The 27,008-nt window shown below is 44.7% G+C and overlaps 1 protein-coding gene across 9 annotated transcripts in view; it reads left to right on the plus strand.

Annotated features, from left to right (window-relative positions):
- Positions 1 to 27,008, plus strand: part of SPTAN1 (spectrin alpha, non-erythrocytic 1) — a 64,802-nt gene that overhangs the window by 6,314 nt on the left and 31,480 nt on the right. For 6 of the 9 annotated variants that reach the window (XM_046653746.1, XM_046653799.1, XM_046653737.1 and 3 more), the window contains 23 exons: positions 4,936 to 5,175; positions 6,782 to 6,907; positions 10,723 to 10,863; positions 11,250 to 11,396; positions 12,705 to 12,838; positions 13,004 to 13,148; positions 13,227 to 13,381; positions 13,964 to 14,099; positions 15,350 to 15,451; positions 16,576 to 16,713; positions 17,277 to 17,387; positions 18,025 to 18,102; positions 18,242 to 18,397; positions 18,623 to 18,827; positions 19,367 to 19,548; positions 19,919 to 20,162; positions 20,355 to 20,477; positions 20,925 to 21,142; positions 22,168 to 22,260; positions 22,829 to 22,963; positions 24,071 to 24,219; positions 25,339 to 25,398; positions 26,797 to 26,995. In XM_046653746.1, the coding sequence (XP_046509702.1) occupies positions 4,939 to 5,175; positions 6,782 to 6,907; positions 10,723 to 10,863; positions 11,250 to 11,396; positions 12,705 to 12,838; positions 13,004 to 13,148; positions 13,227 to 13,381; positions 13,964 to 14,099; positions 15,350 to 15,451; positions 16,576 to 16,713; positions 17,277 to 17,387; positions 18,025 to 18,102; positions 18,242 to 18,397; positions 18,623 to 18,827; positions 19,367 to 19,548; positions 19,919 to 20,162; positions 20,355 to 20,477; positions 20,925 to 21,142; positions 22,168 to 22,260; positions 22,829 to 22,963; positions 24,071 to 24,219; positions 25,339 to 25,398; positions 26,797 to 26,995 (3,414 nt within the window). In that variant the 5' untranslated portion in view covers positions 4,936 to 4,938. The remainder of the gene's footprint in view (positions 1 to 4,935; positions 5,176 to 6,781; positions 6,908 to 10,722; positions 10,864 to 11,249; positions 11,397 to 12,704; positions 12,839 to 13,003; positions 13,149 to 13,226; positions 13,382 to 13,963; positions 14,100 to 15,349; positions 15,452 to 16,575; positions 16,714 to 17,276; positions 17,388 to 18,024; positions 18,103 to 18,241; positions 18,398 to 18,622; positions 18,828 to 19,366; positions 19,549 to 19,918; positions 20,163 to 20,354; positions 20,478 to 20,924; positions 21,143 to 22,167; positions 22,261 to 22,828; positions 22,964 to 24,070; positions 24,220 to 25,338; positions 25,399 to 26,796; positions 26,996 to 27,008) is intronic. The other 3 variants (XM_046653755.1, XM_046653788.1, XM_046653805.1) reach the window with 1 other exon arrangement.

Genomic DNA, 27,008 nt, shown 5'->3' on the forward strand with positions numbered 1-27,008 from the left:
GGCAAATCAGCATGCTGGATCCGAGCAGGGGGACTTGCTCAGGTGGAACCTTTGCAGTATTAGATTGAGGATTCTTTTTCTCATCATAAAGGGCTGCTCCCCAATGTGATTGCTTAGAAATTTCCATAGCAGCTAGAGGATTTTAGAAATGCAGTGAATCCAGTGGTGTGAGGAGGCAGGACAAACGCCACACATGTTAATCTGAAGCATTGGACCTCTTTTTTTTTTTTTTTTTTAAGATTTTATTTTTCCTTTTTCTCCCAAAGGCCCCCCGGTACATAGTATTTTTTAGTTGTGGGTCCTTCTAGTTGTGGCATGTGGGATGCCACCTCAGCATGGCCTGCTGAGCAGTGCCATGTCCGTGCCCAGGATCCGAACCAGCAAAACCCTGTGCCACCAAAGCAGAGCACATGTACTTAACCACTCAGCCATGGGGCCGGCCCCTGCCTTAGACCTCTTTCAGGAGCTCCTGGGCAGTGAGGTTACTGTTTCATACATACCTATACTTTCCTTGGAAAATTTCTGTACAAGAAAATTTTGTAAGCAAGCAAATTAGACACATAATTCTCTGCTATTTTTCCATCTTAACTGTTTCCCAAGGGATGAGAACAAAGGAACTATATAGTTATTTTTTAAAGGATTTGTAATGTTATTTAGTTTTTCTACAACTTTTTTTTTTTTGAGGAAGAGTAGCCCTGAGCTAACATCCGTGCCCATCTTCCTCTATTTTATATGTGGGATGCCTACCCCAGCATGGCTTGCCAAGTAGTGCTATGTCCACACCCGGCATCCGAACCAGCAAACCCCGGGCCGCCGAAGTAGAGCATGCAAACTTAACCCCTGCGCCACCGGCCCAGCCACACATATAAATTATTCTTAACCCTAATTGTTTACTAACTTAAGACTCAATCTTAAAAAACCGAAATTTTAATTTTTTTAATGATTAATATATCCTCCTCTCCCTTTTTTCCCTTCTCCTCCAAAGTGGAGATGGAAAAGATAAGAGGTAGCGAAAGGAATTAAATAAGCAAACAGCCATTAGTACAGAGCAGGTCAGCTCCAGTCCTGTTCAGAATCACTGGTTCCAGCATGCTAGTCTGGGAACCAGGCATCCTGGGTCACTCTAGGCTCCACGACTTGCTTAGTAGATGACCTTGTCTCTTGCCTACTTAATTGTGAAGGGACAGCAGTTTCTCTATGTCCAGATTCAGAATGAAGTTGACTCTAATATGTGTCGAGTTCTGTGATCAGAGAATAAGAGTTAAAGGTCTTTTTTATAGTTCCTTAGGAACTCTAAATTCCCCAAAGAACTTATCAAAATGGCAGGGAGAAAACAAAAAATTATATGTGATGGTGCTCTAAGAGGTCCGTGGAGGGAGTGAGGACTCAGGACTGCAGAGAGGACGAGGGAGGTGCTTTAGCCTTTGAGGGGTTTGCGTGGCGTTAAATGGTAGAGGACTGGAGCAGAGAACTTTGCTGTCAAAGGGAACTTTGCTTAGCAGGGAAATGGACCTGCTCAGGGGCCGAGACTCGGGGCTGGTGCAGGAGTTTGCTGCGAGACACGCCTGGAGCAGACAGTGCCGGTGAAGGAGTGAAGTCACGCTTACGTTCTGGTAAATGTGGCTGGTGATGGCAGTGGTCCTCGTCCAGGCCCTCGTCAGGAGTCAGCCTTCTCCAGAAGAGGCTGGTAGACGCAGGGCGGCAGTGTAAACCAGAGCTGCGTTGTTGTGATTAAGTGCTGTTACAGGAGCTCTGCCCTGAACAGATGTGTAGTTTTTCAAGGTTACCCTCAGTTTTTGGTTTTAAGGACTCTTGAAGCCCGTTTTAAGAGTAGGAAATATTTTTTTCAGACACAGGTATCTACTAATGATACAAAACTGCCTTCTTGAGCTTTGTTTCCTCGAGGTCCCGCCCTACCAAAGTGAAAAGAGCAGCTCATTTCTCAGAATATGCTGCCGTGTGGTCAGTCCAGGATTAGTAATGCAGACTGGTTTGCTAGGTTGACACCTCGTCATGGCTTCAGTCAGCACGTTCTTTGTTTGCTATTCTTGTCTTGAATCTAGCTTTTACCTGGATCGAATTCCAGCTTGACAATGTGGAAAATGAAACTTGGGTCGATAGATTATCCCGCTCTCTCCCCACCCTTTACACATGGATGCAGGGCTGCGGCATCACAGCTGCAGCCCTCAGCACGGGCCTGCTCCTTCCTTCAGCCAGCACTTCCTAATGGCCTGAGTGCCGGAAATCGGGGCTGCAGAGCTCAGCTGGCTCACCTAGTATGTGCCAGTGCTCTGTGCTTCTGCAGGGGAGTGTGAGCGAACCTGAGCAGGAGGCGCGGAAACAGCTCTGGGACAGCTTAGTGAAGAGGCAAGGTCCTGCAGCGTGCTCACTTCAGCTGGGTGTTGAGATAGAAACAGGAGTTGTCTGGGCAGAGAGGAGATAGCACATTCTAGGCAAAGCAAGCATGTGCATATCGCTTGGAGTTTTTAAAGAGAATCTTGTGTATTGTGAAGAAAGAGTATTTCTATATGCTAAGAGGGTAGGGGGCACAGGCGAGAGATGATACCGGTCAGGTGAGCTGGGCCAGGTCAGGGAAGGTCTGGCTAAAGAGGTGGATTCTTGCCTCTCTCAGAGGGGAGCCATGAGAAATTTTAAAGCACAGGAGTGACATGGCAAAGAATAAGTTTCTCTTTATAATAAAATAGATAAATAAATCAGACTTTGTGGAAAACAATAATACAACAAAATAACTGGTTAATATGTGGAGAATAATTTAGAAAGGATGGTGATAGGGCTGAAATCGTCATGTTCTGTTCCCTAGGAAGATAGTCTCACAGAAGGGTAGGCCTCAGAGAGGATCAGGTGCAGACAATGCTCTCCCGCCTCCTCTTGGCGCTGCTTTAATCCCTGAAGAGCTGGGAACTTGGACCTGCCCAGGGCTCACCTCACAGCTGGATGGGGTGGGGGGCAGTCTCGCCGACTTCCATGCCCAGTCCTGTGAGCAGCTAACGGGAAGGGCTCACAAATGTTTGCTGGATAACACAATTTTTAAACCTTGTATAAATTATGGAAGAAGAGCTGGAAGAGACCACAAAGCTTATCTGGCCTGCTTCTTTACCAAATCTCAGAATCTTCTCTGTAGAATGTAATTTTAAAGTTGGAAGGGTCTTGAGACCATCTTATCTTCACCTGCCATTCTTAGTCACTCTGGGAAATTGAGGTACAGAGCAGGAAGGTGGCTCATGCAAGGTCACAGGTTACTGACATTTCGAAGCTCTCTGTCATTAATCTGCCTGTTTCCTTCTTTGGTCCTTCATTGGTTAGATCATAGAATGTGTTGTTCCTAAGAGCAGGTAGCATATTCTGAGTTTCTCCCATAAATAGGTCAAGGTTTCTTTTTTGACATTAAAATTTAGTGAAATTGCCTAGAAATCTGAGGGTTTAAAGTTGGGACAGATTGAGTGCTGTGGGGAAAGTACCACCTGCCCGGTCAGCCTGCATCTGTGGTTGACTTGAAATTGTTGCTGTGCTTACGCGGTCTCCTTGCTCTCCAGAATAACAGGTAGGAGTAAAGCAGGAGAAATCTTTCCCCACACCTCTTTTTTTTTTTTTTTTTTTTTTTAACGATACACTGTAATTTTGTTTTAGTTGTGTGCCTTCAGATGAAACTAAGCCTGTTCATTGCCCAGGCTCTCTGGTACCCTGAAGACTTGTAGGATTGACTTTTTGGAGTAACTGAGAAATCAGCTCTTTGACTAAGTAAATTCTCTTGGTTATATCAACCAAGACTCAGTTCCTTTACAATTTTTCCCTTTTCTTCATTGAATAACAGGCTGAGATCTGGGAAGAGAGAAAAGCTGAATTAAGTAAGAATGAATTCTTTTAAATCTCCACACAGTGGAATGCACAGACCAGATGAAAGGACTTATTTTTTTTTAAAGATTGGCACCGGAGCTAACAACTGTTGCCAATCTTTTTTTTTCCTACTTTTTTTCTTCCCAAATCCCCCCAGTACATAGTTGTATATTTTAGTTGTGGGTCCTTCTAGTTGTGGCATGTGGGATGCCGCCTCAGCGTGGCCTGACGAGCAGTGCCATGTCTGTGCCCAGGATCCGAACCGGTGAAACCCTGGGCCACTGAAGCAGAGCGCACGAACCTAACCACTAGGCCACGGGGCCGGCCCCTGAAAGGACTTTTTTTTTTTTTTTTTTTTATTAATGTTATGATAGATTACAACCTTGTGAGATTTCAGTTGTACATTATTGTTAGTCATGTTGTGGGTACACCACTTCCCCCTTTGTGCCCTCCCCCCCCGAAAGGACTTTTGAATAGATTTCTCAGTAACTCTTTGAGTACCAAAGTTGGCATTCCTTTGAATTCTCAAAGCTCTTGTAGAGTTGATAGTATAAACCATCCCATTTGAATTTTTTGCTTGGTGTCATTGCCGTGGTTAGACATCGTCTGAGGAACCCATGTAGGCGGTTGTTGCGGGGTAGTGGATAGCCTTTTTTTTTTTTTTGTGAGGAAGATTAGCCCTGAGCTAACATCTGCTGCCAATCCTCCTCTTTTTGCTGAGGAAGCCTGGCCCTGAGCTCACATCCGTGCCCATCTTCCTCCCGTTTATATGTGGGATGCCTGCCACAGCATGGCCTTCTGAGCAGTGCCATGTCCGCACCCGGGATCCAAACCGGCGAACCCCGGGCCACCGAAGCGGAACGTGAGCGCTTAACTGCACCACCGCCCGGCCCCTATAGCCATTTCTTACAAAGGAATAGGATCTAGGCTTCATTGTTGGATTCTGAGAAGGGGCTACCATCTCAGTTCATTTGTCCGCCAGGGCTATCTGCTAATTTTTGCTTTCCTTCAGAGATGCTAATTCCATTATATCTATTTTGATGTCTCGTGGTGCTTATCCCATACATTCTGTCTTTTCAGAAAATGGACCCCAGTGGGGTCAAGGTGCTGGAAACAGCAGAGGACATCCAGGAGAGGCGGCAGCAGGTCCTAGACAGATACCACCGCTTCAAGGAGCTCTCAACCCTCAGGCGCCAGAAGCTTGAAGATTCCTATCGATTCCAGTTTTTCCAAAGAGATGCTGAGGAGCTGGAGAAATGGATTCAGGAGAAACTTCAGATTGCGTCTGATGAGAATTATAAAGACCCAACCAACTTGCAGGTGCGTCTGATCACCCTGAGATTCCTGCCAAACTTCAAGAACTCAAATGTGTGGGTTTTTTTTTAAAGATCGGCCCTGAGCTAACATCTGTTGCCAATCTTTTTTTTTTTTCCTTCTTTTCCCCAAAGCTCCCCAGTATGTAGTTATAGGTCCTTCTGACTCTGCTATTTGGGACGCCGCCTCAGCATGGCTTGATGAGTGGTGCTAGGTCCGTGCCCAGGATCCAAACTGGCCGAAACCCTTGGCTGCCCAAGTGGAGTGTGCAAACTCAACCACTCGGCCACAGGGTCAGCCCCAAGAGCTCAGATATTTTTGCCCAAAAATTATACAAAGAAAGTCATTTAATTGTGACCTAGAGAGATTGGGCAGCAAGAAGAATGTAGATCAGACATAAGAAAGGACTCACTATTCTGAAAAGCCCTTAGTGTGTGTATTGTGTATGAGTGAGGGTGCATGGAATCTTGCCGGTTTTAATTTATTTTTTCTGAATGCTTTAAGGCTGATGGTTCTCAAACTACTGTCTTGTAACCATTGATGATCCTTCAACATTTTTCAGAAAAGTTCTGGGTTGATTTCTTTCTTTCTTTCTTTCTTGCTGAGGAAGATCGGCCCTGAGCTAACATCTGTTGCCAATCTTTCTCTTATTTTGTATGTGAGCTGCCACCACAGCATGGCCACTGACACACGAGTGGTGTAGGTCTGCACCTGGGAACTAAACCCTGGCCACCTAAGCAAACTGCCAAACTTAACCACTAGGCCACTGCGGCTGGCCCTGTGTTGATTTCTTGAAATACATATTTTTGAGAAAGGCATGCTAACAAGGTTGTTGCTGGTGAAAATTTATAGTCAGGGGTCTCTTTAAGCAACTCATTGATAAGTCTTATCAAAAGCAAAACCTTTAAAAATCATTGAATTGTACACGTAAGTTAATTTTATGGGTGTTTTTAATTTATTCCTCAATAAAGCTATTTTTAAAAAAGATAAAGCTTTTCATCTCATTGATTTTGGTGAAAGACTTTTTTAGCAAGTGGAGCAGTATTTGGGCCCCTGGTTCTTTGAGTACACCGAAGTTGTCCAAGAGAAAATGGTGAATGCTGGTTTAGGTACACTCCCTGCCTGGCAGGCCCCTTCCCAGCTCTGTACTTGATTAAAAAGAGGTGTTGAGAAATGGAATGTATCAAATCAATCAAAGAATGTGGCTTCTAAAGCAAGCTGGAAAAAATGTCATATCATGAGTGAATGTGGGTGGATTATTCAAGGGCAAACAGTACATGCTAAGAAAACTGTCAGTATGGTTATATATTTCTAGAAGGTATTAGATGTCCACATAAAGGCTAATTTCCTGATAGACAATAAAATTAGGATATTTTGTAACATCTTGCTATCTGCAAGATTGGCCCTCAATGGCTGAGTTTCAGAGGACCAGTACAGATGCTGTCAGAGTCATTGAGTAATTGAGCAGGTAGGGGGATGGGTGGGATGCTGAGTGATGTGTCCTTAATGAGAGGGAGTGGGGTTCAGGAGGGGAGGAATAATGGGGGTGAGGAGACAGAATGCTGAGTGCTGTGTGATTGCATCTGTGGCTCATTTCATGGTCCACCGACAGGGCAAGCTTCAGAAGCATCAGGCCTTTGAAGCTGAAGTGCAGGCCAACTCAGGAGCCATTGTGAAGCTGGATGAGACTGGAAACCTGATGATCTCCGAAGGGCATTTCGCATCTGAAACCATAAGGGTGAGTGAGTCGGGCCTGGTATGGATGGCCTTCATCTCTGTGGTTGGCAGAGGAATGTGGATTAATGCTTAGAGGTAAATTTGGGTTCCTAAAAAGATAGACTTTCCTGGCTTTGTAAAAGAATTTGTCAAGTCTCCTAAAGGAGTTAGGCAAGTGCTGCCTTTGTAATATGATGATTCAATATGAATACAAACAAGTGTTTGTATACTCAGGAAATTAATGTTTATGGAATAAATTAAAATGTGATTATACTTTATGGAAGCTTGCATAAATTAAACTCTTAACATTTGCAGATAATAATTAGATGGGAGAGCATATGCGTGAAATTGGTGAATTTGGGTACTAGGACACAAAGGTAAATAGGATTAATCACGGACACTATAAAAGTAAGTTCTCTGTTGGAAAGCTTGCTCTCTGGATCTTGATGCTTTGCCCCAGGAGGGCTTTACTGAGGTCTAGTCAGCAAGCCAGTTGAAGGACCAGCTGTAAGGAGTGACTTGTGGCACCACTGGTCAGTGAGCATGGTGACGTGACTGACTTGGGAGCAGGAGTCCTCCGTCTGGTCTGGCTTGTTGTGGTGCTGCTTCATTGGAGTTGGGGCAATAATTGTTTTTTCTCTGATTTGTTTCATGTTTCCGATACCAAGGTATTCTGGGAAACAAACCTCTTTAGGATGAAGTATATACGTCTAGTTTCTCATAACTGGATGCTCTTATCTATCTTTGTATTTTGTTTTTTGTCATCCAAAGTCACATTCCATTGAAGGACCAGATGAAAGCTACGTTTTTTTTTTTCCTCCTCTTCTTCTCCTCAAAGGGCCCCAGTTCATAGTTGTACATTCTAGTTGTAGGAAAAGCTACATTCTTAAGCTCCAGCTAGACATGTTTCATCCTCTCCTGTTCCCTGATACCCACTGTGGAGGTTTCATTCCCTTAGGATCTGGTCTAGTGGTTTTCAACGTAAATGCTTGTCTCTTGCTCCAATATATTCTGTGGTCTCATATTGAAGACTTGCAGTTAACCCTAAGCTTATTATTAATAATTAACTATCCCTAGTAATGATTGTAAATAGGAAATAAGAGTAAGTTCTAAATGCTGCATGACCATTTGGGTAAATATATGTCTGTGCAATTACGTACAAATATTTATCTGGCCGTTTCCTCCCTGTTTTGGATACAGTCTTACAGTAAATGAAATCAGCGTGCCTTATTACTCCTTGGTAGAAGTGGTTTCCCCTGAGTGACTGGGGCTGCTCGGCGGTAGTGTAACCAGGTTACAGATGGAGAACATGAGAGCTAGATCAAGTGTTGGGCTTTGGTGGTTAATCTGGGGGAGGGGAGACCCAAAGCTCAATTCATTCGAGTCTGTTGGTAAGTGGCCCTCTTCCCTGTTTAGAGATCTTATTACAGCAACATCTAAAAGTACTATTAGCTACTATTTGTTGAGTAGCTATTAGTAGTTATTTGTTTGTAAACACTTTGCTGAGAATTTTGCATATGTTATCTCTCATCTTCACAATAAGCTTATAAGGTAGCCATTATCCCCATCGTATAGAAGTATGGAAACTAAAGCTCAGAGAGGTTTGAGCAACTTGCCCAAATTCACACAGCTAATAGGTGACAGAACTGGAATTTTGATCCACTCCTTTCTTTCTCTAGTCACAATTCTTTACTTTAATTTTCCAACCTGCATTTCATTCCTATCGGCTTTCCTTCTTTCTTCCCCCAACTGCTTCTCTGTGAGCTCCTGCGGCTTGCTCCTGCGCCTGTTGAGAAATCCACCTGAGTCAGAACCAGGATTTCTTCTCCACCCGGTCAGCTTTGAGTGTATTTCTTAAGTGCACTTGCCTCCCTGCCCACTCACACTCTCAAACAATAGTGTGCTTGTGAAACTGGACTCTTCTCTAACCTGCAGTATTTACAAGATCAGAGACAGCAGGAGAGGAAAGGCTGTTCCGATACTGGAACAGGCCTGGCTCTCGTTCTTTACTTGAAGGTGTGCGGATGGGATTTGAGAGAGACTGACAGTTGACTTGAGGGTGAGGTTTTCCTTTAGCCTTCTGTAGGCCCATTTTTAATTTGAGCAAAGGGCTCTCACTTAATCTTTACTTTCCTGCTCAGGGGTCCCATGGTGATCCTGGCTTAGTAATTTCTCTGGCCCTGTAACTCGGTAACTCAGCTTGGCAGGCAGCATTAACATAGAGGATGGTGGGTGGAATGTGAAGACTATGTGTCCTGGATAACCTGTCTGTCACTGGTTTAGACTTTCACACCGTACCGGACTGCGTGGCGCCCGATAGTCACCGCCACCCACATTGGGTCCCACATCCGAGTAGGTGGAATATTGACTTGCTGTTGGTTGCCTTTCCCTCTTGCCTTGGAATGCCTTTCACTTCCTTCTCAGCGGTGATTCCAGTTTCAGCCGTCAGTGGTGGAAGTGATTGGAGTGGTGGAAGTGAATTGTGTGAGCCTTCTCCTTTCACATGAAACATCCATACTTGTTTCTAAGAGCATCCACCCCTGTTGACTGTCCCGTGGTTAGCTGGGAGTGGCATCTCAACCATGGGTGGATCTCGGACTTCTCTTTTGTCAGTGTTTAAATCTCTGTGTTTATTTTACTTCTGTCAGTGTTACACAGAAACTCCCAGTATCTTGGGTAGGCACAACCAACGCATTGAGACTGGATTAGAATACCAGAATGCATCAGCTAAGCTTGAATTGATGATCATTTTCCCCCAGTTGTTGACAAGTCCTTACTAGGACTGTGCTATGAGAACCCAAAGATCCTGGGAGGTGAATATGTTTGGGCCTGTGGCTGCCGCTTGGGTGAGATGTTTTGTACCACAAACTTTATCTTTTCACAGAAGCTCTGAAACTGTTTCTGCCAAGAATCCATTTTGATAGCCAATTGTTTTAGGACCTCATCATTTCTACTTTTATACTAAAGTTTTCCTATTTACTTGTGCCTCATAATTATTTCTTTACATTTATGATGTCTGTAGGACCTCTTGTTTTGTTTTTTCCCCTTTACACGAATTCCGAATACACCCTTCAGTAATTTTTCCTGAGGTTCCACGTTAATTATTCATCTTTCCTTCCTCAGTAGTCTTCTGACCTAGCAATCCCACTTTAATAATTTAATAAGTAATAATAAGCAATAATGTTATCTAAATACTTGCAAATAATATATCAATGATAATTGATAATAATAATTCTTACCGTGAAGTAAACTAGAACGAGTCTGTGAAAGGTCACTTCTTTTGTACCTTAAGATCTCCCAAACCACGATGAAGTGTATGCTTTTTCCTATTCTCAAATTTAGGATTTCCTCTCAGTTTAGGAATTATCTTTTAAAAAGACTTGTTCAGAGCTCCATGAGGTTTCTGACTTGTGGGAATTCTGTGGAAAAGCCAGATCCTATAGCAATGGTTGTAATCTGGAGGGTTGAGAGAGAGTTATATGTGTGTGTGTGTGTGTGTGTGTGTGTGTGTGTGTGTGTGTATAGGTGTATATTTTATATATATATATATATATATATATATATATATTTTTTTTTGGTGAGGAAGATTGGCCCTGAGCTAACATTTGTTGCCAATCTTCCTCTGGTTTTTTTATTTCCCAAAGACCCAGTACATAGTTAGTATATCCTAGTTGTAGGTCATTCTAGTTCTTTGTGGGACGCCCCTTCAGCATGGCTTGATAAGCGGTGCTAGGTCTGTGCCCAGGATCCAAACCAGCTGGGCTGCCGAAGCGGAGCACACGAACTTAACTACTACACCGCTGGGCCGGCCCCTATATATATTTTATTAATCTCCAGACTCGTTTGATGGAGCTGCACCGCCAATGGGAATTACTTCTGGAGAAGATGCGGGAGAAAGGAGTCAAACTGCTGCAGGCCCAGAAGCTGGTGCAGTATTTACGAGAATGTGAGGATGTGATGGACTGGATCAATGACAAGGTATGTTCTGAGAAGGAAGGTTTGCTAAGTAAGCCTTAAGAGAAAGCAAGAGCAGAGACCCCTCCTTGGTCTGCAGCCGAGAGCCAGGGTTGGCAGCCATGCAGCCAGTTTAAGAAAAAGGCGTGGTGGTGGGATTGCTGTATCTCCAGCTTCTCTCTGGATGTGTTCTCTGCTGTAGCTCTGAAACCTGCAGTCTCTGAGACCAAAATGCTGTGAGCGCAACCTCTCAAATAGCAGAGGAACTAAAATTGCGAACCCCCAGAAAACTGCATCCACTAAAGCTAACGTGGCCCCATCCCAGCATGCCCATTTCATGCTAAGTTTCTGGAAGCCGTTGTTACCCAGTGTTGGTTGGTGACTCTCGCTCTGCTGTGGTCCCTGAATAGGAAGCAATTGTGACTTCTGAGGAGCTGGGCCAGGACCTGGAGCATGTGGAGGTTTTACAGAAGAAATTTGAAGAGTTCCAAACAGATATGGCCGCCCATGAAGAAAGAGTTAATGAAGTGAACCAGTTTGCTGCCAAACTCATTCAGGTAAATAGCAGAGGGCCATGTGCTTCTCACAACATCATTCTATTAACTTTCTAGTGTTTTCAGAAGAAAATTTTGGTGTTCACTTCCCTAATTTCTGAGTGACCAAGTTTTGGTAAGCGTTTCTGAGGGTTTTGTTTAGATCTAAGTAGGATTTCAATACTGATTAGCCCTAAATTAGAAAATGCCTTCTAACTTGTGGCATGGGAGGAAGGGCAGAGTTCATTTGATCTGCTTCCTCCACCCACTTTCGGGTAGGGCTTGGTGAGCCTTTTATTGGGCTGTGAAAGCTGGGAGTCGAGGTTCTCAGAATAGGGTGTGGCGGTGGATACTTCCTGGGATTGGCAGACGTCTGCCAATGCCTACCTGCTCTTCCCCGGGCTCTCATGGGGAACCTTGTAATGAGTGGGCTCTCCACTGGTAACTCTGGAGCCGTAGGAGGGGAGTGGTGCAACCCTTCCCCATGGCCTTTATGTATGGTCGCATAAGCTGCTGCTGTATTCTCACCTTCCCCACAAGGGTCAAAGTGCTCCAAAGACGTCAAGTAGTAGGAACTAGAGAGTTTTGGCTTTTAGGGAAATTTGATTTGGGGGGGTACCAATTTTAAATTTATGGATCTGCTTTAGGGCTTGAACTTATTCCCTTTCTTACCAGTCATGAAGGGAAAGAAGAGCCACATTCCTTAGAAATACCTCACCCTTTCACAGTGACAGAAGTGCTCCTCATCAATCTGGGCCATCCCAAGGTTGTGCTGAGAAGAGCAGTCAGGCCAAGGCCAAGGTCTCACAAATGGACCTCAGAACCCTGAAGTGTTTCACCTTATTACTTTACGTGTTATTCTTATTAAAACAAAATAGTGAGGAAGGATACTTTTAAAGAAATATCTCCAGCCTGAAGTCAGGAACAAACCCTGAAAACTATGTGTTTGGGCAGCACTGCTTAACAACCTCATGAACGTTTGAAATGCCACACTTTTGATCGGTTGAGACAGAGATGGGTGCATTGATGAAGCTACCACAAAGTTGCAGCTGAAGTGTTTGTTAACATAAAGGTTTTTGGTACTGATGCACATAAGCGCTTTATAGATGGACCACACTACTCCAAGGGATAGATAATGGCTCTCTCGTCTTTACATGAGAAAACAGAAGCTCTTTTTGAATGAGCTTCACTTCGTTCCACACAGAAAACCAGTGTTTCTGTAGAATGATGAAGGTTTGCTAAAGCAGATACTTGAAGGAGCCAACCTCAGGTGACTAGTTGGAGGAGCCAGAGGTTATGGACCAAGTCCAGTGCCTTCTACTCTTTGTTTAGGAGCAGCACCCTGAGGAGGAACTGATCAAGACTAAGCAGGACGAAGTAAACGCAGCCTGGCAGCGGCTCAAGGGCCTGGCTCTTCAGAGACAGGGGAAGCTCTTTGGGGCAGCTGAAGTTCAGCGCTTTAACAGGTGCCAAGCCAGCTTCTGGGAGTGGGCATCTGCTTGGAGGGGCTTGGTAAAAGTGTATGGCATGTGCTAATAAAATGCTGGGGCTCACTGGGTCTTGGCCCAGCGTGGCGTTCCAAGTTCCAGACGGTTGTTGTATCTAGATTAATTGGTGCCTTTATCCTATAGGGATGTGGATGAGACTATCAGCTGGATTAAGGAAAAGGAGCAGTTAATGGCCTCTGATGATTTTGGCCGAGACCTGGCAAGTGTTCAGGCTCTGCTTCGGAAGCACGAGGGTTTGGAGAGAGACCTTGCTGCGTTAGAGGACAAGGTGGGGTTTGAAAACAGCTGATCCTATAAATAAATTACCAAGGGCCAGGAGAGCAGTTCTGACAGAGTGTGCTTCTAGGTCAAAGCCCTGTGTGCCGAGGCTGACCGCCTGCAGCAGTCCCACCCTCTGAGCGCCACTCAGATTCAAGTGAAGCGAGAGGAACTGATCACAAACTGGGAGCAGATCCGCACTCTGGCAGCGGAGAGACATGCGCGTCTCAATGACTCGTACAGGTAGAGAGAATCTTCCAGTACTCCTCGGACTTCTCTGGGAAAAGAGAGGAAGGCAGAGTTATGGGTCAGTTCTATAGACTGAGAAAGCTTCTGTATACCCTGCCAGGTTCTTCTGCTAAGAAAATGGAGGTGACTTTCTTGTACCTGTATTATATGTGTTTGGAGACTGGCAACTTGACAGTGCGTTGTGTGTTCACAAACATGGTACTTAAAACTGTGTAAATATCTTTCTTCTGTCCTATATCACTGTGTTGTGACCAATAGAAATGGAAATATCTCCTTAGCAGTCTGAGCATGAAAAGAAAGAATGCTTCTTACTAACCAGGGGTTAACCTTGGGAATGACAAGGAAATTGACAATAAGGGAGAAGACTGGGGAATTACAGTGATGGACAGAACCTAAGTTTAAAGGATTGATTTCAGCCTTCTCTTACTTTCCTTTACAGTCTGGGTTGAAAGAATCCCATATTCCCCAGGACTGGAGTTTGTATGATTTGTTAGACTTTGAGGACATAGAATTTGGAGCTTTAGGGAGGTATTTTCCATCCTGGAAAGATCTGCTGGCTTATCTTTGGTTTCCTAGACTTCAACGCTTCCTTGCTGACTTCCGTGACCTCACCAGCTGGGTGACTGAGATGAAAGCCCTCATCAATGCAGATGAACTTGCCAACGACGTGGCCGGGGCTGAAGCCCTGCTCGATAGGCATCAGGAGCACAAGGTAACGTCTCCAAGATCTTCCAGAAGTGAAGACATTCACTTAAAATGCATCCGTGTATCACTGTCCAGATAAGCGATAGCGTGTCACTACCGCTTATAGTTGGAGCAGGTGAAACTTTATTCACAGGCTGCTCTCACCATAAGGGTTGTTGTTGGCTGTGCCTTTGGGGACTCACTCTGCCTGCTTGTAATAGATGGAGAAGTGGGTTAAATGTCAGGAGATCAACTGTGGTCCATAATAGTGAAGAACCAAGCTGTGGCAAGGTGGAGGTGCTACTAGTTTGCACGTCAGTCCTGTGGCATCTTAAATAATGTCTTTGTTTAAATGCTGAATTTCAGAGTTGGTTTGGGTAAATCTAAATTTCTTATTCTCATAGTTCCCCAAAGTATATTCTATGGCTAACCAGTTACACAAGATCTTAATAAGCTGTACCTTAAAAAGAAAGAGGGTTTTCTATGGCTGACTAATTTTGGAAAACACTCTTAAATGGAATTTTTAAAATAATTATTACTATTAAGCCTTCTGATAGGTTTTAATGTGCTAGATATAAAATCATACAGAAGTCACATATGTCCCTCTATACTAGCAGTAGTTAAAAATACTAGTTATAAACACATCAGAAAATATGAGATGTTTGGGAATTAATCTAACAAAAGTGTAAGACACTTGTGGAGAAAGCTATAAAACTTTGTTGAAAGACTGAAAAATGAAAACTAAGTGAAATGTCTTGTCTTGTGCATGGATGGAATGATCTTTTGTAAAGGTATAAAAATTCTCGAGATATATACGTTCATTGCAGTTCCAATCAAAAGCGCAGCAGGTCTTTGTTTTTGGAATGAGATAGGCTAATTCTAAAATTGAAAAACAGCCGAGACAATTTTGAAGAACAAGGTGGGGCCAAGGGAGAACCTCACCCTACCAGGTGCTATAAAATCATAGTAAAACCATCTCATCCAAGAAAGACAAATAGACCAACGGAACAGAAAACAGCAAGCTCAGACCCTGTGAATGTGTGGAACTTGACAGAGTTTGGCGGAGGTGGCATGAAAAGCCAATTGGAAAAAGTCTTTTTAATAAGTGATGTTCTCGTTTGATGATCTTCACTGATACCAAGAAACCTGATCTTGTCTTTTGTTCGGATCTTCATATTAGATGTGATATTTTTGATGTGTAATGATTATTTGAAATTCAGCAACTTAGTTTTCTTTTACAAAATGCTGGGCATTGAGTGTGCCTTTTTTCCCCTGTAGGGTGAAATTGATGCTCATGAAGATAGCTTTAAATCTGCAGATGAATCTGGACAGGCCCTGCTTGCTGCTGGCCATTACGCCTCGGATGAAGTGAAGGAGAAGGTAAAAAGAGAAAAGGTTCTTTTACTAAAAGTCTCTGAAAGCTCGTATTCTTCCTCATCCTTAAATAGCCAGACGGCGCGTTCACCATGGGGTCTGAGAAAACTTAGAGATTCCACCTGGAAGTTACCGAGCAGCTTCTTCAGAGGTTTAAAAAGCAGATGTGTGTACAGTCTGGTGATTGAACAGGGAGAGAAGGTTCCACTTATTTGGGGCATATATGACACATTTCCTACTTAAAGGTGACTTTACAGGGAGTTGAGTCCTGCGTTAGTATTTGGAGCCAAGAGGAAAGAATCTTTGAGTGTAAATATGCCTGAAGAACATTAGATAATGATGTATATTTTAATATATAGGTCAAGGGAAGACATTTCAAAGACACATTTGTTATCATTAACTTTGGAGCCAAAAAATTATTTCTAAGGCATTCGTGAATTTATTTGACATATTTTCTGGAGTACCCACTCAGTTGACATTGCTCAACCGAGAGTCCCTACTCCATTTATACTGCCTCGCTTTTAGATAGAGGCCCTTTTTCTTCTTCCTAGGAGTTTACTTAGCATTTTGACTAAAATCATTTGTGATAATGTGGCAATAATATAATTCTAGGGGCTGGCCTGGTGGCGCGGTGGTTAAGTTCACGTTCCGTTTTCACTGTCCAGGGTTTGCCGGTTTGGATCCTGGCTGCAGAACTACACTGCTTCTCAAGCCATGCTGTAGCAGGTGTCCCACATATAAAGTAGAGGAAGACGGGCATGGATGTTAGCTCAGGGCCAGTCTTCAGTAAAAAGAGGAGGATTGGTGGCAGATGTTAGCTCAGGGCTGATCTTCCTCAAAAGAAAATAAATAAATAAATAATAATAGTATAATTCTAGACTAATTAGGACAGGGCCATCTCTCTTAGATGTAGCCTAAGCATAGAAGCTGCTCAGGATTTGAGTGATTTCTTGTGACTTGGCTTGTGTGCTGACACACACAAGTGAATGTTATTCTTTCCCTTTTGAAAATCGAAAAAAGGCCCAAAGATTAGTGTGAGGATTAGAAATTCCAGGGCAGCCTTTATGTCTGGCTGGAGGGCATTGCGACTGACATGTCTTCCCTGCCTTTCTGTTTCCTTCTCCTCCAAGCTGACCATTCTTTCTGAGGAGAGAGCTGCCCTGCTGGAGCTGTGGGAGCTGCGCAGGCAGCAGTACGAGCAGTGCATGGACCTGCAGCTTTTCTACCGTGACACCGAGCAGGTGGACAACTGGATGAGCAAGCAAGAGGTAATGTGTGAGCGGAAACCTTGCCAGCCCAGTGAGCAGAGTCTTTGTTTCTGTTTCGTCTGCTTCGCAGATAGTTTGCTTAGTATGTATAGGAAATCCTTACCATTTCAGTTCTGAATCAGTGAGGAGGGGTTGCTGAGCCAGCCTCCGTCGGCTCTGCCAGCATTTCTCCCCTCTCCTGAGATTGCCAGGCTCTCAGAAAAGGCCCCAGTTTTTCAGATGAGTGTAATGTTGTAAATTGTTTTTTATTAAAACAGAATTTTATTAAAAGAGAATTTTTTTCCTTAGAACCTAGCATTATGCATAATTTAAATCTAATAGAAGCAACATAAGCTATTTGAAAAAGTTTCAGTAGAATGTAGAATAAGAATTTCATGTTATTGCTGCATTAGTTTTAAGTGAATTTTAAAGGACTTTAGACTTTCCAGAAGAGATCTTAAAAGTTTAATAGCCAGAGTCTCTTTCCTTCTTTTTGTACTTTGGCCAAAATATCCCTTACTTTCCAGCCTAAAGAGGTGAAAGGAATAGGCCATTATTCTGAATGCTTTCTTTCCGTTTACAAGGCATTCCTGCTGAATGAAGACCTGGGGGACTCCTTGGATAGTGTGGAAGCACTTCTCAAGAAGCACGAGGACTTCGAGAAATCCCTCAGTGCCCAGGAAGAAAAGATTACAGTAAGATCTCTGCTTGTGCTCAGTGCCTTCCAGTGATCCTCAGAGACAGGCCAGAAGTCTCTTCTTTTTCTGAAAGGTTTCTGAACAGATTTGATGAAGGATCTGTGTGAAAGGCACTCCGGTGCATGCATAAAATCTCATGATACACCATCTTGCTGGAGACATAACACAACTCTTAGTGTGAAATCATTTTCTTGATGTAAACCTCCAAATTGAGATTTAGCTTTCTCTAAAAGTAGCTGAGAATTAATGTAAGAGGCATTTTTCCCATTGAAAATAGACCATAGAAGTAGGGAGGAGAAGGCTTTTAACCTGTATCTGACCCGACTCTCATATCAGATAATGTCTCCCGTCCTGAATGGAGCGAGCATTGTATTGTTATGTCTGACTAATAACATCAAGCAAAAACTCAAAAGTTGAGATAAGTGTTGTCATAGCAAACCTTAGTGGGAACACCTGGACTTGTGTCAAGGTTCAGTGAATACCTTGACCTGTGAATACCTTGACCTGTGTCAAGGTTTAGTGAATACCTTGACCTGTGTTAAGGTTTTGACCTGTTCAGCAGTTACTTTTCTCTGGAGGCCAGGCCATGGAACAGGATGCTTACCAGTGAAGAACTTTCCTTCTTCCTTCCTAGGCATTAGATGAATTTGCAACCAAGCTAATCCAGAACAACCACTATGCAATGGAAGATGTGGCTACTCGCCGAGATGCTGTAAGTCTCCAGGCTCTTTCTACACCTTCCTTTCTGTACGTGGATGTCCCTTCTAAGACAGATGTTGCAGTTCAGCCTCTTGAGCTGGAATCTCTTGAGGAGTAAGAACTGGAGATTCACATGGAGCCTTGTCTTTCAGCTTTTGAGCCGCCGCAATGCCCTTCATGAGAGAGCCATGTATCGCCGGGCCCAGCTGGCTGATTCCTTCCACTTGCAGCAGTTTTTCCGTGATTCCGATGAGCTCAAGAGTTGGGTCAACGAGAAGATGAAAACTGCCACAGATGAAGCTTACAAAGTAATGTACTGTTCGCGTTGCCATGTAGCACGTGGTTAGTAAGCTGAACACAGCTCTCAGAAATAAATTGTAGCTAAGGAAAGAAATAGGAGTTCCAGAAACCTCACTATTTAATGTAAACATACCGTTATTATACATCCCCATAAAGATAGGTGTGAAGGTAATGTGAGGTAACTTGACATCCTCAGGTTCAAGATAGAACCACCTTCTTTCTTTCATTGGCAGGACCCATCCAACCTGCAAGGAAAAGTACAGAAGCATCAGGCTTTTGAGGCTGAGCTCTCAGCCAACCAGAGCCGCATTGATGCCCTGGAGAAAGCTGGGCAGAAGCTGATTGACGTCAACCACTATGCCAAGGATGAAGTAGCAGCTCGTATGAACGAGGTCATCAGTTTGTGGAAGAAACTGCTAGAGGCCACTGAACTGAAAGGTAAGAGAGAATATTTCCCTGGATGGTGATAGGGATGTTTGGGGAATGAAATAGTCCTTCCGGTTAAGTGTTTTAGGGATATAGACCCCCCAAGCAAGGTGGGGTGCATGACCTTGCGTTTGGGCTCCTTTCCTGTGAAGGAGTTCCTTGCCTTGAGTTCTACATGCTTTGCTAATCTGGTAAATGTGGTTGCGCAGGCCGGTGGGTGGGGGAGCCTGAGTGAGAAGACAATGATTGGGACAGGTGGCCCTGACTGAGTTGGGCCTCATCTCTAGAAATCAAAGTTCAGCTGTAAGCCAAGGGCATTTAGTCATTCTCAAGTGCCCTTATCTCATGGGGGTTAGAATACTTACCTTCTACTTCAGCATCCAGAAGGGAGGGCAGAGGTGGTGGTTTGTGTTCTTTACCTTTGTGATAGAGGTGAAGCAGTAACTACAGTCCTGAGCGGTGGTCCTTCACTGAGATCCCATTGTTTATGAGCAGTATTGGCAGAAGGCTGATGTTAACACGTAGAAAATCAACCTTGCCTCTTTGGCTAGGAATCAAGCTTCGCGAGGCTAACCAGCAGCAGCAGTTTAATCGCAACGTTGAGGACATTGAACTGTGGCTGTATGAAGTGGAAGGTCACCTGGCTTCAGATGATTATGGCAAAGACCTTACCAACGTCCAGAACCTGCAGAAGAAGCATGCCCTGCTCGAGGCAGATGTGGCTGCTCACCAGGTGGAGTGTGAAGTGGGCGCTGTTGTGGGGCCAATGAATCCAGGAAGGGTACGAGGGAAGGATGGCGAGTAATTTCACCACCAAACTAGTTTTAGAAGGAATGGGATGTGTTGATTTTCTTAGGTAAGCTTATATGTTCCATATGCTTCTGCTCAAATTAAACTGTCTTCCCTCAGAGCTTTCTGGGAGCCCAAAAGGAGGGAAAGAAATGGCAGAAAGAGTACTCTCAGGAGTGGGAAAAGAAACGTGTCAGTTTTTCTTCATATATGATCAGAGCACACCTGAAGTAATAAAATCAGCCTATAAATGTCAAGAACGTAGTTGCCCAACACCAGTCCAAACTTTCAAGACTGTCCTTTCCCATTGCCAGGATCGAATTGATGGCATCACAATTCAGGCCCGCCAGTTCCAAGATGCTGGCCATTTTGATGCTGAAAACATCAAGAAGAAGCAGGAAGCCCTTGTGGCTCGCTATGAGGCTCTCAAGGAACCCATGATTGCCCGGAAGCAGAAGCTGGCTGATTCTCTGCGTTTGCAGCAGCTCTTCCGTGATGTTGAGGATGAGGAGACGTGGATTCGAGAGAAAGAACCCATTGCTGCGTCCACCAACAGAGGTCAGTCTGCCTCCATCAGATAGGAATCAAGTTGAGAAAGGACTCTGCCCTTATAACATAAAAGGGACACTTGTCAGAATGAGCAAGGTCAAATTTAAATAAACTGGATCCATGGTGGAAGCTAAGAGGGATGGTTAGTGCTGACTTTTCTCTTGAAGGCTTAGATGACTAAGGAGTGGTTTCTGCTTTCAGGCAAAGATTTGATTGGAGTTCAGAATCTGCTAAAGAAACACCAAGCCCTACAAGCAGAAATTGCTGGACATGAACCCCGCATCAAAGCAGTCACCCAGAAGGGGCATGCCATGGTGGAGGAGGGTGAGCAGTTGTCGTCCGTGAAAGTGACTTTGCTGTTGCTCATTGTATCTCCCTCCTATGATTGAGTGTATGGACTTGAGGCAGACTGGGCTGTGGGGTTGAATACCATCCCCATTCTCTCCTAACTGACCTTGGCTAGACCTGAGCCTGGCCCGTGTGAGTCTCAGTGACCGAGAACTATGGGATGCCATTAGTTTTATTATTTCCTTATGATAGCATCACTAATGCTGACTGGGGATATCTGCTTTTTAGAATCTAAATAGAGATCGTTGTTTGAGGAGGCAAAAATCGAACAGATCTTTTAAACAGTTGGAACCTGAGCCTCTCGTAAAACTTGGAATTATGAAGGGGTCTAGCTCACCAAAATGTAGTGACCAAAGGGTCCCCTTTTTTGTCCTTCTGCAACATGTCAACATACTTTTCACTATCCTCCCTTCCGCCTTCCAGGCCATTTTGCTGCAGAGGACGTGAAGGCCAAGCTCAATGAACTGAACCAGAAGTGGGAGTCGCTGAAGTCCAAGGCGTCGCAGCGGCGGCAGGACCTCGAGGACTCGCTGCAGGCCCAGCAGTACTTTGCCGACGCCAACGAAGCCGAGTCCTGGATGCGGGAGAAGGAGCCCATCGTGGGCAGCACCGACTACGGGAAGGACGAGGACTCCGCTGAGGTGACCCAAGCTTGGGGAGTGGTGCGCTTACTAGGGTTGCCAGTTAGGAAAATGACTGTGGAAGGTGCAGCATCATGACTTTCAAGGTGTTTTAGAATCTATTTTTTACTTTCTAATGCTTTTTTTCTCCCTTTTCTTAAAGATTGGCCATGAGGTAACATCTCTTGCCAATCTGTGTTTTTTGTCCCCAAAGCCCCCCGGTACGTAGTTGTATATTCTAGCTGTAGGTCCTTCTAGTTGTGGCGTGTGGGACGCCGCCTCAGCATGGCCTAATGAGCCGTACCATGTCCGTGCCCAGGTTCCAACCCAGTGAAACCCTGGGCCGGCGAAGCGGAGCGTGCAAACTTCACCGCTCGGCCCGGGGCGGCCCCTTGCTGTTCTTGTTTTGTCTTTCCATCATAGGCATGTGTACATACTTAAGAGAAACACATATTTTTGCTGGTTTTCTGTTTTTTCACTGAAACTCTGCAATTTTATTTGTAAAGGTCTAGGTGTAGTTCCTGTACCTACCTCTTTTCTTGCCAGTCTTGACAAAAACCAGAATGAGCTGAATTTTGTCATGGACTGAATATGATTCTCCCAAAGATGGGAGAACAGAAAGCTTTGAAAATGGTAGTACTTGAAAATGATGAAGTGCTAAATGTAGACAGAGAAGTGAATATCCTCAGGGACGGCAGTGTATATATATATATGGCCAGCTTTGATTTATTGGTGATATTTTTCTTAAGATAGGTGGTAGATTCACAGATGTGTGTGATACTGTTCCTTATGTCTCTCTTTATTTCAAATATTGCTTAGTTAAGTACGTAAAGTCAGGGTGAAAAGATAATACTATAAGTCACAATTAATATTTCCTCCAAATTCAACATTTATTAAAAAGAGTGTGTGGAAGTGTAGAGCAGGAGGTGACCAGATTGTCACGTAACTAGATGAGGCTTGAGAAAGGCATATGGCACGTTGGTGAGGCAGTGGGGCCGGGCAGCTCTGGCTTCTGGCACGGGGTCACTGTGTGATTTTGGTTTTAGGCTCTACTGAAGAAACACGAGGCTCTGATGTCGGATCTCAGCGCCTATGGCAGCAGCATTCAGGCCCTGCGAGAGCAAGCTCAGTCGTGTCGGGTAAGCGTGGCTCTAGTTTCAGCAGTTATGAGTGATTTAGGGGGAGGCAGGGAAAGTCGAAGGACCCAGACACTGCCAGCAGGTGTTGTGGTCACAGGAGACATTCTTGTGACTTTAGCAGGTCTTACTGCACAAAGGTTTAGAGACAGTTTAAAACAAGTTTTTGTGTCTTTTTTTTAAAGATTTTTTTAATTTTTCCTTTTTCTCCCTAAAGCCCCCCAGTATGTATATATATTTTAGTTGTGGGTCCTTCTAGTTGTGGTATGTGGGACACCGCCTCAGCGTGGCCTGATGAGCGGTGCCATGTCCGCGCCCAGGATTCGAACGAGTGAAACCCTGGGCCGCCAAAGCAGAGTGCGCGAACCCAACCCCTTCGGCTACGGGGCCAGCACCTAAAACAAGTTTTTTTAAAGATACGAAACAGCATTCTTGAATTAGATTTTATTGGTAGCCACAGAGAAGATTTGGTAAATTTGATATTTGCTACAACTGTTGAAGTCTGCAGTTTGCTTAGATGGAAACCCATGGACATCCTTTCACTGTGTTTGCCCTTCCCTTGGATTTTTAGCAACAAGTGGCCCCCATGGACGATGAGACTGGGAAGGAGCTGGTCTTGGCTCTCTATGACTATCAGGAGAAGAGTCCTCGAGAGGTCACCATGAAAAAAGGAGATATTCTCACCTTACTCAACAGCACCAACAAGGCAAGGCATAAAGTAGTTGCGTGTTTGTTTCCATCAGCACCACCGGTTTCACTCACTTGGGTGTCTTTGGGTAGTTGTGTCTCTCAGAAATGAGGCTGGTGTAGAATTTGAAGAGACATTAGTTTCCTAGTCAATCTCCCACTTAATATAGGTCTATCCTATATTGGATATGATCAAGAAGGTAATCAGTCTATCTTCTTGAATATCTGCAAGTAGTGTGGTGCCTCACATTCTCAAGGGTAGCTTTTTTCCACTAATGAACACCTCGAAGTGGAATTCTTTCTCTTTTGCACCAGAGTCTGCCTCTCTGTAACTTTGACTGGTTGGTTCTTAGTGTATACTCTACAGTCTGCATTGTAGCAGACAGTTGAAGACAGCTGTGACATTACCCCACGGGCTCTGTCTCCTGAAAGTTAAATGCTGCCCAGTTCACCAGTCTTTCTTCCTGAACTTTCTGGTTTGACAGTGGCCTTGAAGTGAGATGCATGATACCCTGCATATTATCTGACCAATGCCCAAGGATGTTATCTCCCGTCTTGGTTAAGGCTGGAGAAAGGTCCTCAGCTTTTAAGAACCTCCTTGTTTCCACACCCCCACTTTACCCTAGTCATGAGAGTTTGAGGAAACCTGGGATTTACGTCTTTCTGTTGACTCTAATTTAAACCTAAACAAACCCTCCGGTCTGACTCTGGTTCACTCAAAGCAGCATTGTCCAATGGAATTTTCTGTGATGCCGGCAAGTTTGTATGTGTGTGCTGGCCGTACAGTAGCTAGCAGCCACGTGTGATTCTTAGGCACTTGAAACGTGACGAGTGCAACTGAGTTTTAAATTTAATTCTAATTTGTTTGAGTTTAAGTAGGCACATGGACTAGCGGCTGCAGTACTGGACAGCATAGTTCTTGACTATCTAAGCAAAGAGGAAGTGTCCTTCATGGTGGGTGTCATTCCTACTTCACTTGTGACCCTCTCCATGCTTGGCTGGTCATGAACGGACTGAAATTTCAGTCCTTCTGCAAGGTGACTTTGACGCTGTTAGACGTACCTCCTTGGTTTCTCCCTATCTCAGGGAAAGAATATGCTTTCAATTCTCTCCCTTTTTTTCCTAGGACTGGTGGAAAGTGGAAGTGAATGACCGTCAGGGTTTTGTGCCAGCCGCATACGTGAAGAAATTGGACCCTGCCCAGTCAGCCTCCCGGGAGAACCTCCTGGAGGAACAAGGCAGCATCGCCCTGCGGCAGGAGCAGATTGACAACCAGTAAGCACGATGCGGCCGATCACAGAGGTCTGGGCACCATGCAGGACTCAGTCTGCTCACACGTGGGCCAAGGGTTGGGCAGTGTCCTGAGGTTTCTGGAGCACATGTTCTTCAAGCGCCGTCGTCAGGACTCAAGGCCATATTCTTGGCTGCTTTCCCCAAGTCACTTTTAACCCACAAAACTCTGTTTGAACCTAATATCCCTGACTGATACCTTATTTTGCTTCGTTTTTTCCCTCACATTTGTGAATTTCTTTTCCTAACCAGCGTTTTTCTAATTATTCCCACCTTAACCTTCGTCCTCTGTTCGGGAGATGTTTTCTGAAATTGCATTTTTGGAAGTTCACACCCTTACAGCTCTGCCCCTTTTGAAAGGCTGTTGAGACAGCTTCTCTCTCTGCCATGGCTTTGTGTTCTGAGAATGGGGGGGGTTGGTTGTTTTTTTTATTGGCTCCTTCTCTTTCCTATAGCTACGCCCCCACATTGACCTATGGCCCTCCTTTAGAGCATATCCTACTCTGCTAATGAAATTAGCAGCTTTGGACACTTGGGAAATGCAAACGGTGCCTTCTCACTGGAGAATTGTAGAACTTTTCTGACCTTGGTGATCCCTGAAAAGATCAGTTATTTACAAATAACTTATGGACAAATCTACTTTATGGTATTTACAAATACTTGCGACTTTTTCTGCTGCTGTTGAGACAAGAATGAGAGGTTTTGGCCAGGTCATAAATATGAGAGCAAAAGAGCGGACTGGCTGTCTGAGTAAAGCTGTGTCTTAGCTCTCAGTGAAGCTTTTTCTAAGAGCGCTCATTCTGTTCCCTGGCCTGGTTCTGTGAAGTTACCAGTGTTTTCAGCAAAGGAAAACTTACTGCCTTAAGCATCGCACTCTCATCAGGGAGACGAAAATGAACTAACCCTCCGTTTAATTTTCCTGCTCTCTCTCCACTGTGATTTCCTTCATGGCCTGGCCTCCTTCCAAGAGCTTTTGAATGACTCTTTAATTTTCCCCACTTTAAGCATCCACCGTCATGGCACCAGTCAAAGCTGCTGCTTTTCATTCCCGTGGATTAATCCCACTAATTTGTGCATGCTTTTGCTGTGCCCCCTTCTGTGCAGGACACGCATAACTAAGGAGGCCGGCAGTGTATCTCTGCGTATGAAACAGGTGGAAGAACTGTGAGTAGGCTGAGAGCCTTGCTGCGCACCCGTGTCCATGGCTGTGCCTGTCCATTCTCCCCCTGCCGCTTCTCTCGAAGGCACTTGTCCATCCTGAAAGAGGAGGTGGTGGCAGGGACTGCCTTCCATGCAGCAGCTTTTGCTCCCAGGGAAGAGGTTTTGGTGAAGCCATGTCAGTTGACAGCCACTCATCTTGTGGGTGCTTCCACGTGCAGCTGTGTGTTCAGAGTGGGGTTGCTTTCCCCGTTGGCTTTTGTGGCGGACCAGCCACTATTGGCAGCAAACCTGAAGGCTGACTCTGTAGTGTTCTTTAGAGGGAAGGAAATTAAATGCCCCTCTTTAAAGTGCTTTGGTTCTTGGGAACTTGTTCCTCTCTTATTTCACTTTGGGAAGCTTAGATTTGATGGTGATTCTAGGGTGTTTTTTTTTTTCCAACTTTTGACACTTTTTTTTGTTTGTCATTTTCATGTCTGAAGATAGTAGGAGTTTAGCCTTTTGTATATTAGTTACCAAGGGTTAGAATATTCTTTGATTCTTGTTAAGAAATCTTCAGGGGTCGGCCCAGTGGCGCAGCAGCTAAGTGCACACATTCTGCTTCAGCCGCCCGGGGTTCTCCGGTTTTGATCTCGGGTGTGAACATGGCACCACTTGGCACGCCCTGCTGTGGTGGCATCCCACATATAATGTAGAGGAAGATGGGCACAGATGTTAGCTCAGGGCCAGTCTTCCTCAGCAAAAAGAGGAGGATTGGCAGCAGATGTTAGCTCAGGGCTAATCTTCCTCAAAAAAAGAAATCTTCAGCTAACGAAATAGTACAGATACTCTGTACTCTACATGTTTTCCCTTCTGCAGTTGCCAAAACGTTCTGAGAAATAAATATGTTATTTTAGGAACAGTAGAAAATTCCTCCTGTTGTGGAAATGCGGACATCCTATATGAGGCTGTTTTAAAGCTCAGCATATCTTCACTCCCCACTTGGGGGCTGCTCGGAGAATTATAAGAGAGGAGAAAAAGCCCTCTGTATACATTATGCCAGCAACTTCATCTCATCTCCCAGCTGTAGTCGCATGAGCCCTGTGTTATTGTGCTGAACGCTTGGTTTCGGTCATTTGTGGTTGTGATGTTATAAAAGCAAAATTGGCCCAGGGATGAGGGTGCCTGGCTGTTCTGGCTCCCCAGTGGTCAACAGTGCAGTCCATGCTCATCCCTGAGGCTGGAGTGTGGGTATTTGGCGTCTTCATCCTTGCTCTGAGACTTTCTCACGAGGCATCGTCATTACAAACTCATGACCTTGGATCCACATGTTGGAGACACCTGGTGGTTTGCCTTTCCATTAGCCTCTGTGGGAAGCTAACTGCCCGCCTTGCTCCCTCTTGTCACCCCCTTGAATCACGTCAGATACCGTTCTCTGCTGGAGCTGGGTGAGAAGCGCAAAGGCATGCTGGAGAAGAGCTGTAAGAAGTTTATGCTGTTCCGTGAGGCGAACGAACTGCAGCAGTGGATCAATGAGAAGGAAGCTGCTCTGACGAGTGAGGAGGTTGGCGCAGACCTGGAGCAGGTTGAAGTGCTACAGAAGAAGTTCGATGACTTCCAGAAGGTAGGAGAAGTCT

This window comes from Equus quagga, chromosome 1 (genome assembly GCF_021613505.1).
Source record: "Equus quagga isolate Etosha38 chromosome 1, UCLA_HA_Equagga_1.0, whole genome shotgun sequence".
In the NCBI taxonomy this organism is placed as follows: Eukaryota; Metazoa; Chordata; class Mammalia; order Perissodactyla; family Equidae; genus Equus; species Equus quagga.